The 9282-nt window shown below is 59.5% G+C and overlaps 1 protein-coding gene across 1 annotated transcript in view; it reads left to right on the forward strand.

Annotated features, from left to right (window-relative positions):
- The window catches only part of CACNG3 (calcium voltage-gated channel auxiliary subunit gamma 3), an 84751-nt gene extending 76610 nt beyond the window's left edge, over positions 1-8141 (forward strand). The window contains exons 2-4 of the mRNA XM_019512775.1: positions 4098-4181; positions 5473-5613; positions 6563-8141. Coding sequence (XP_019368320.1) covers positions 4098-4181; positions 5473-5613; positions 6563-7074 — 737 coding nt within the window. The 3' untranslated portion in view covers positions 7075-8141. The remainder of the gene's footprint in view (positions 1-4097; positions 4182-5472; positions 5614-6562) is intronic.
- The last annotated feature ends 1141 nt before the right edge of the window (positions 8142-9282 follow it).

The raw sequence follows: 9282 nt of genomic DNA on the forward strand, positions 1-9282 counted from the left end.
ATTCTGGCTCGAAGCCGCCTCCAAGCGCCTGTGGGAAGGGCCAGTCCTGAGCTGACTGCAAATCACTGGAAGGAAGTGACCTGGTAAAGTTGGTCTCGGCTAGGAGATAACCCTCAGCTTTGCAGTGCCACGAGGGCACTTTCTACGTGCTAAACTGCTTGACCGTGCGCGTGCTTGCATTGTAGCTGCACTTAGTCAGTGCTGAGTTGAATGGGTGACACCCCTCGAAATGCAGGGTGTCCTCAGCGCGGCTCGAGGAGCCGGAGCAGGGAGAGCCTGGAGTCGTCCGAGATGCGCAGAGCCCTAGGTGTCTGCTGGGCGTGGAGGTTGGCTAAGTAGCACTCCAGCGGGTGGGCTGCGTATCTCATACAAACAGTCGCGCAGTTGCAGTGCAAGAAAGGGCAAAAAACGTGGTGTGTACAAATGCCCAGGGATGATCTAGGTGTAGCGATGCCCATGTTGTACTCTGGGTATTTCTCTGGCTTCTGGGCTTTGCTGGTTGCCACATGGAGTTGGGAAGGATTTTTCCCCTCCTGCTGTTTCAGGGTTTTTGCTTCTTTTTTTTTAAGTCTTTCTCAGAGGTGCTGGGTGCTGGCTGCAGCCTAGGCCAGGGATGGGGACTGGGTTGTGCCAGTGCTCCTGCTGCAGCTCAGACCCAGAGATCGTGGCTAGTGGGTCTTTCTCCTCCACTTAGGGTGAGACTGCCACTGCATTGTGGGCAGGAAGGGATTTCCCCCCCTGGTCAGATTGATATGGACTAGGGGAGGAGGGTTTGCTTTCCTCTGTAGTGGGGGGGCATGGCCTTCTATCTGGGGTCTCTTGAGTGCATATTAACAACCTTTGCAGCCCCAGGATGTTGGTTTAACTGTGGCAGGGTTGGGCGTGATACCTGGTGCCGTGTCAGGGTTGACTGAACAGTGCTGCTAAGAGGCTGGACAGTAGACGTGTACAGGATGGTTTGGATGGGGCTGATCCTGCCTCGGGCAGGAGCTGGACCAGATGTGGCCTCCAGAAGTCCCTTCCAGTCCCACTCCTCTGTGGTTCTGTGAATTGCAGGAGTCTGAAATCTGTTTTCGTTCAGGTCTGGGATGAAAGGGGAGCAATTTCAGGCTTCTCCATGAAGAGCATGGAGCTGCTGAGCTGGGAGTCTCTGTGGTATCCACCAGAAAGGCTTGCAAAGAGCCAGCCAGATGAATCATCACGGAAACATTGTTATTTGGATACAGCAGCAAACTGGACTTTTTTTTTTTCAAAGGAAGGGAATCTTGATCTTCCTGGCCTGGCCTAGGCAGAGCCCGATGGGTGATGCTGACGGCCTCTCCGTTTCCACCTGTGTAGCTGAGACCAGCCTCTGTCCCACAAGAGCAGCTTTTCTTGTGGTTTCCTGGCTTGGTCTCTCTCCAGCTCCCTTTCAAGTTACCAGTCGTTCTCTCGTGGACGCTGATGGGGACGAGCCAGGGCACGGAGCCTGGGAGAGACAGTTTTGCAGCAAAGGTTTGGCCAGAGCTTCTCCCGCACTCAGGCTGCTTGTCGGCATCGCTGACTGCGCAGCCCTTTTGTAGACCGGCAGCGAGATCCAAATTGCTGCTTTTGCAGATAAGTCACGGGGGTAGCCAGGCCACGTGGGGGGAAGAGGTGCTGTGGTCTGCAAGCGCTGCCGGGGCCTGGGGCAGCCGAGCTGGGCACAAGCAGCAGCTGTGAGCGCTGTGTCTTTGTTCCCTGATCCGGCAGGGCATGCCAGGCACCGAGTGTGCATGGAGATAACGCCAGCGGGCCTGGCCCTGGAGCAAGGCTGAGCCTGGGGACACCTTCCCAAGCAGTGAGGTAGCTTGCAGGACATGCCGTTCCACAGCGAGGACTTGGGATTAAAGGGCGGATTTCCCCATCAACAACCAGCACCACTGTGTACCGTGTACAAGCGCCCCAAATGATGGTCTGCCCCGGGGGGGGCTGACAGGCAGCCAGCACCTGGCCTGCTTCACGTGAGCTGAGCTGGGGAGAACGAGTGCTCCTTCCTGCCCCGCCGTCCACACAGCATTGAGTCTGTGCTGTGACACCGCGGCGCGCGTGGGCAGCCTTCGCACGCGCACGTCCGTGTCTCACTGCCAGCAGAAGCAAAACTCACCTGAATCCAAGTCCCAGACAGCCCGTAAGCGCTGAGCGACAACCAGACTGCCACAGGCAGAGCAACTGCTGCTGAGCACCGGAGAGGCAGCTCCTGACCCCGTGAGAGCCGTCATTCGGGCCAGTGGAGGCCCTTGGGGCATCCAAGGTGGTAGCGGGGCCTAGGGCTTGTCAAAGGTAGAGCAGCAGTTTGCATGTATCGCAGCTTCCATCTGAAGTGGTCCCATCGCTTCACCCAGCTGGAAATAGTAGCACGAGACCACCCGGGACGCAGGGAAAGGGTGGGCAGGGGCTGAGCAGTGCCCACGTCTGGATGCAGAGGGGGCCGTCACTCACCCGCGCTGACGTTGTCTGGGACACGGTCATTAAAACACCCCTTCTGCTCTGCTTCGCAGACAGGGAAAAAGGAGCAAATGTAAACCCATGTGAGGTCCCGATCTGCTTGGGTTTCCAGCTGCCGTGTCGCAGATGCTCGCTGACCGTGAGCAGCAAACAGCCCTGTGCTCGCCAGGGGAGTCGACGTGTCCTTTCAGAAAGGGAAAGTCCTGAATGTTCAGCTCCACCGGTCCCAGGAGCCCACAGCTGCACCACGGGACGAGAGGGCAAGGAGAACGGGGAGCTGTGCGATTGCACGTTGCTCCATCGTCTCCCCACCTGCGTCCTGGTGCGCGTTGCATTTTGCACGGCCCCCAAATGAGTGTGTCCATGCGAAAGCCAAAGACAGAAGAGCGGGAGTGGGTCAGCCCCTGGGCTGGGGGACGAGAGGCTTCCCAGCTTCCATCCAGAGCTGTCACGAGCGCATCCTTGGGCACCGGCCAGCTGGACGAGCGCCCCTCGGACCTGGCATCCCTGGAGGCCTCGTCTGTGCGTCGGTGCCCAGACGCCCCTTCCAGCCCAGCGCCCAGCTGAGCTCGCCCCCAGGGTCATGCCCAGGTTTGGTGCATGGACCTCATTTCATTTCTGCCTCTTTACAGTCTCTGCTCTCCCCTATGCCTGATGAAGGGTGAGTGTGCCCGAAAGCTTGCAAATACATAACATCGCTTGTTTGCAAATATCTGGTTGGCCTAATAAAAGATATCACCTCTTCCATGAGTTTTGATTCCTGGAGGTGCCACGTGCTAGGTGCTACCTGTGGGGTAGGAGGGGGCGAGCGAATGGGAGTCTGGAGGCTTTCGGAGAGCTTCCCGGCTCCGCGAGCACTGTTGTTGTAGGTGGCTCGTCCCGCTTGCACCCGTCAGCCTCCTCCTGTTGAGGAGACTCGTGATTGCCAACAAGAAAGGGGTTGGAGTGAGAGCAAATCCTGCACCGGTGGGTTGTTATTAAGCCATTAAGTAGCCCTTGCTCTGGGGCCTGGCCGGCAGACACATAAGCCTCATGCGCTGGAGAGGTCAACTGGTCGCCGAGCTGTATTTGCTGGAAAGTGGAAGCTTAATCTCGGTGGGGGCGGCTCTGCTTCGGCCTCTCGGAGTTGCAGCTGGATGGAAATCTCTGTGCACTGCCTCATTTTGGGGCCTCGGGGGGATAGCGGAGGCCTGTGGAGAAGGATCTCTGTGCTGGATCCCCAGGGGATTCCAGCTCACGTGAGATCCCCGTGGCCTGTCCCAGCAGCGTTTGCTAGGGCATGGACACGCGAGCTGTCGGGGGGTAAGGCGCGGTGGAGCTTTCCTGGCTCTCGGCTGCTCTGTGACGACTGCCTGTGGCCTTTCCCTGTGGGACGTGGGAGCTAAACCGTGGTAATTTAACCCTCTTTCATCACTGTTTCACTTCCATTGCAGCAGCATAGGAGCAAGCGCACGGGCAGATACTGCAGAGCCGCTGACGTCCAGCGCAGCCCTGCTGCCCACATAGCCGCCCCCGACCGTGCAAGCTCGACCGCTGCCCTTCTCTCTGCCTGTGCCCAGAGCAGGCGTCAAAGCGCCCGGGGAGACCTTGGCGACGTCCCTGACGCGTGCCGGGGGCTTGTGTTTCCACAGGGACTTTCCGCGGGATGTGCAAGAAGATTGACCACTTCCCCGAAGACGCGGACTACGAGCAGGACACGGCCGAGTACCTCCTCCGTAAGTCTGCCCTTGCTCTCTGCATCCTTGACCCCTAACGCTGGGGCTGGGGGGGTGCCCACTGCTGCCGGGCTCTGGTGGGAGAAGGCACGAGACATTTCGTGTTGGAAATGGGGCAGCAGCATCCCCCAGGACGCCACTTCTTCCTCTCGCTGCGGCCGCCTGCATCTGCTCCTGCCTCTGCTTCCAGGAGGCAGGGGAGCAAAGGGCAGCGTGAGCTGAGCTCTGTGATATCAGATCAGAGGCTCTGCATCTCCCTGTCCCCTTTCAGATCCCCCCAGCCCCTCCTGGCCCCAGGCCTGTGAGACGTTGCTCCTAGCAGGCAAGCAGGTCCTCGCGGGGCCGGTTGGGCTCTTAGTGGGGGGGATATTCTGTATTCCCTGGGACGGGGTGAAAATAGACCTGGAAAAAAGCAGGGCTCTTCAGCCTGGGCTGGAAATGTGGGAGGCCGAGCTGCATCCTTTCGCTCCCTGCTCAGACGCACGAGCCAGCCGGCACAGCGCCGCACACGTGCAAGTGGACACATGCTTTGCAGACACGAATGCAAAACACAGGCACGCGCACAGACGCAGCTCTGCACAGCCCTTCCCTCCACCTCGGGGGAGGACGAGGGGGAGCTGTGGGAGGCCGAGCTGGAAATAGCCCCTGCAGCATCTGCCTGCGCTGGCGGAGAGGGCGGAGGAAGGAGGTTTCCTCCAGCCTCTTGCTGACTCCCCAGGCTCCCCATCCCTATCACCGGCGGGGTTTGACCCGCTCGGGGTGAAATCCAACCCCAGGGGCGAAGGACGGTGCACAATGTCGGCCGTGTGCGGTACAGAGGTCGCTTTGTCCTGTCCGTCTTTCCCTGGCCCGCCTGGCGGAGCCGGGAGCTCTCTCCTGCTGCCCGCGGGCCCCGGTGTTTAACAGAATGGGTTGATAATTTTAGCAGATGAGCTTTTAACTTCTCCCTTTTTTTCTCCCTCGCATTTAAAATAAAAAGCGCCTGCTTAAAACTCCCCCAGAATAGCATTTTAATGGGGCTGAGCTGAAGCCCTCGGCTTTTAATAGCAGCCCTGATCGGAAGGAGAGAACCCCAAAGCTAATGCAGCGGATTAAGTGCCCGCGCCTCGGCAGCAGCTGGCAGCGAGCAACTTTTTGCCGCCTGGACCGTTGTGAGTCCAACTGGGAAAGGCGGCGACGCCGTTCTGTGCACACCGGGCTCCCGATCTGTCCCCGGGGCGGGCTGGCGGAGGGTCCTCGGCTGCTGATTTGTAAGTCGTGGCTTCGTGCCCTTCCTCTCTCCCCCTGCCAGGGGCTGTCCGAGCATCCAGCATCTTCCCCATCCTGAGCGTGGGCTTGCTGTTCTTCGGGGGCCTGTGCGTGGCAGCCAGCGAGTTCTACAAGAGCAAACACAATGTCATCCTCAGCGCCGGGATCTTCTTCGTGTCGGCAGGTGAGTGCCGAGCTAAGTCGCTGCTGGCGATGGCGCCCGGCTGCGCCCATCCAGGATCAGGGCCGTACCCTCCCGTGGCAGGGGTGCCAACAGCTTTTGAGAGCCTCCCAGCACAGTCCCGGGAGGACACGTGTCCTTGGATAGGCACGTTCCCCCCACGTCCCGGCTCATTATTTCCTGCGACAGGGTCTGTTCTGTTCGGTTTGCCCCCCAGAGAGGCAGTTTGCTCCCATTGCTGCAGCGGGCGGTAGGGAGGAGGGAGCGACAGGAAGAGCCTCGTGGAGCCATTGAGGGAATCAGCGCGCGGTCCGGCGGTCTCCGGCCAGCTGCCGCCTGGCCCCGCTCCCAAGCAAAACCTCCGGGTCCTCCCAGGAGCAGAAGTGATGGGGTGCTCCGTCCCCTCCCTCTCTCGCACACGTACCCGCAGGCTGCAAAACCCGGGAAGCCGCAGGGTTTGTTCAGAAACATCCCTCAGGCCGGGCGCATCGTGCCTGCACCCCCGTAGGCTCTGCGAGTGCCCATACGGCCCTGCCTGGCGGGGTTGTGCCGCTCCGTGTTGGGTGCAGGAGGCTGTGTGCCGCCGGGTGCCCGTGCAGCGGTGCGTGGAGGGAGGGTGGAGGCTCCTGCCGCAGGCTGCATCTGGAAAGCTGCAGGGAGCAGCAAGGGAGCAACAGGCTCTTCAGTCGCACTGAGTTGCAGTGGCGCAGCCTGAGCCGAGAAGCTCGAGGTGCGGGATTGCAAGAGGAGCGAGCCCCCATTTCAGCCCTCTGAATCTAGGACAGGCCCAGGATGGGTTTCTGGGGGCCAGTAATAAGTGCAGTAAGAGCCCGGTTGCCCTGCTCCGACCTTGCTGCAGCCTGCTGCGAATAGGCTGGGCTAGCTCCGGCGTCAGCCCGGTTGCCAGTGCTGCTTGTCAAGCGCTCTCCTCCCTGCCCCGTCTCTCCTGCAGGTCTCAGTAACATCATCGGGATCATCGTCTACATCTCCGCCAATGCGGGCGACCCCGGGCAGAGCGACTCCAAGAAGAGCTACTCGTATGGCTGGTCCTTCTACTTCGGCGCCTTGTCCTTCATCATCGCGGAGATGGTGGGGGTGATCGCCGTGCACATGTACATCGAGAAGCATCGCCAGATCCGGGCCAAGTCCCACTCGGAGCTGCTGAAGAAGTCGGCCTTCACGCGCCTCCCCACCTACCGGTACCGTTTCCGCCGGCGGTCCAGCTCCCGCTCCACGGAGCCTCGCTCCAGGGACTTGTCTCCCGTCAGCAAAGGCTTCAACACCATCCCCTCCACCGACATCTCCATGTTCACCCTCTCGCGGGATCCGTCCAAGGTGACCATGGGGACGCTGCTGAACTCGGAGCGGGACCACGGGTTTTTACAGGTCCATAACTCCATCCCCAAAGAGTTCAAGGAGTCGCTGCACAACAACCCGGCCAACCGGCGAACCACGCCGGTCTGAGCCCAGCGCCCGGGGCCGGGGGCCTGTACAGAGGTGTGTTGTCGGCTGCATGACATGATCCTAGTGACGGTGTAACCAGTGAAACCCTGTTTTTAAAGAACAAACCCATGTGGCTCCCCGCGCCCCTGCCCCGGACGTGGCTGGGTTTTTAACCCCCGCAAGTTCGCTTGCCAAGCCAGGCCACTGTGTTTATGGTTGAACTGTGTTTGGGCCCCGCGATCCCTCTCCTTTGCCTTCTCCTCGGGGAAAGGGGCATTGGCTTTGCCGTGGCTCGCTGGAGCAAGGCCCCCCAGGACTGGCGGGGGGCTTCCACAACCTTTTGGGACCACGACTCCTTGACGCTGCCAGTGTTAATGTCGACAGCAACAGTCACCGTGTTACCTTAGCTGTATGTCCCAATGGAAATGCTGGAGACAGCCCCATTTGTGAGCATCATTCATCCAGTACTTACGTTTATGCGAAACGAGCCAGACGCCCAGAGTACAGCGCGCCGGGCGGGCTAACGCGACGAGCGCTCGCGGCGTTCAGACCATTTGCCTCGTTGTAGTGGGTGCAGTGCTCGGGCTGGGGTTTCTTTCTGGCATTTCATGCATGCATTAAATAGCTTGGAGTCCGATTTCTTCATGCTGGTTTGGGGAGAAACGTCCTCTTGCACTTTCTGTCGTTTGGAAGGGGCTCTTCCTTCCCTTTTCGTTTTTCTTTTGGGGCATTCAGATCATGTACAGGACTCAGGAGCTGAATCCTTCCAGCGACTGGCAGCCACTAGCCAGCATTTAATTAATTAACTAACCTCTAGTGTTACAAGTAAATGAAATTTAGACACGCACGCACACGGGTACACATGCGTGCATATACATACACACGTGCACTCATAATGCACACGCGCACACAGGCTTGGGCACAACTAAGGGGAGGAAGCTTGACCTAGTCTTATATTAGGAGGCGCTGGGTTTGCATCTCGCGGTCATTTGTGTGTCGTTGGTGTACGGCTCTATAATGAGGAATGTCTCAACTGACTGGGAGATTCAAAAGGAAAATAACAATAAAAAAAAGTTCAGTTCAGCAAATCAGTCCCGTGGCTGAATAGGCAACTTGCCCTCCGTGCTGCGATGGTGGGTGCACGTTGCACGCGGCTCTGTGCAGGACCGGGTGGTCTCTGCCCGTCTCCTGAGCACGTGACCCCAAGTGCTTCTTCACTGGAGCGGGGGTTTAATTGGGGCATCCTGGCCAAGCTCCCTTGCGTTTGGCTTCCCCGTTTAGTTGGCCTGGCAGGCCGCGTTGCGGCTCCCTTTATTCTGAAGGGCGGCTATTCATGCGGGATCACCCGTAACGAAGCTGGAGGTGGTTTCTATGCTGTCCACGCGCCCTTTCCCTGCGAGGCTGCAAGCGGTGCGGGGAGGGATCGGTCCGTCCGTGATGCGCTGGCATCAGGCGAGGAGGGTCTGGGATTTATTCAGTCGCCAAAGCTACTTCGAGTCCACTCGGGCTCCTGGCCGGCATCCGAACCGGGCCTGGAGAGCAGTTCTGTGCCATGCCTAGATGCAGTGCCACGTGGCCCGGGGGCACTTGTTGCCATGTGGGGGAGTTGACACGTGCACTGGGAATAATCTGCGGTGTGCATGCCGCACACGGGCTACGAGGGCAGGGCAGAAGTATAATCATTGACGGGCCGTTCCTGGAGCACCGCATCTGCAGCTCTTCAGGTGAAGCACCAGCATCAACTGGAGAAGCCTCTCAGCCCAGCCCTGGCACGGATTTGCACGCTTGCCTTGCACCAAGGCACGGAGAAGGTAGGTGTCTTGCGCAAGGGCCCGCAGGGCAGAGCTGGCAAGAAGCCTCCAGTCCAACCCCGGCTGCAAAACGGATCCGAGGAGCAGGGTGCTCTGAGCAGCCAGCCGGGCGGTTCGAAGCCCGAGTCTGAACGTCCTTTCCCCAGAGCCGGTGCCAAGCCGTGATTGCCCCGGGATGTGCTGGTCTTCTGGGAGGGTTGCGGGCAGCCTGGGTGCCGCGGGGCCAACACGGCACGGCTCCTGTCCGGGGGAAACGCTGAGCTCCTACCCAAAGCCTGAGCTTTCCTGGCTTCGCTGCTCTTGCTTCGAAGTCATCATTAGGAAGCGCTGCTTCTGAGCCACCTTTGAGGGGCCGTGCCGGCTGCCGGCGCAGCGTGACAGCTAAAGGACGACCAGAACAGACAAAAAGGAGTTTAGT

This window comes from Gavialis gangeticus, unplaced genomic scaffold (assembly GCF_001723915.1).
Source record: "Gavialis gangeticus isolate Ggan-Ray unplaced genomic scaffold, GavGan_comp1, whole genome shotgun sequence".
In the NCBI taxonomy this organism is placed as follows: Eukaryota; Metazoa; Chordata; order Crocodylia; family Gavialidae; genus Gavialis; species Gavialis gangeticus.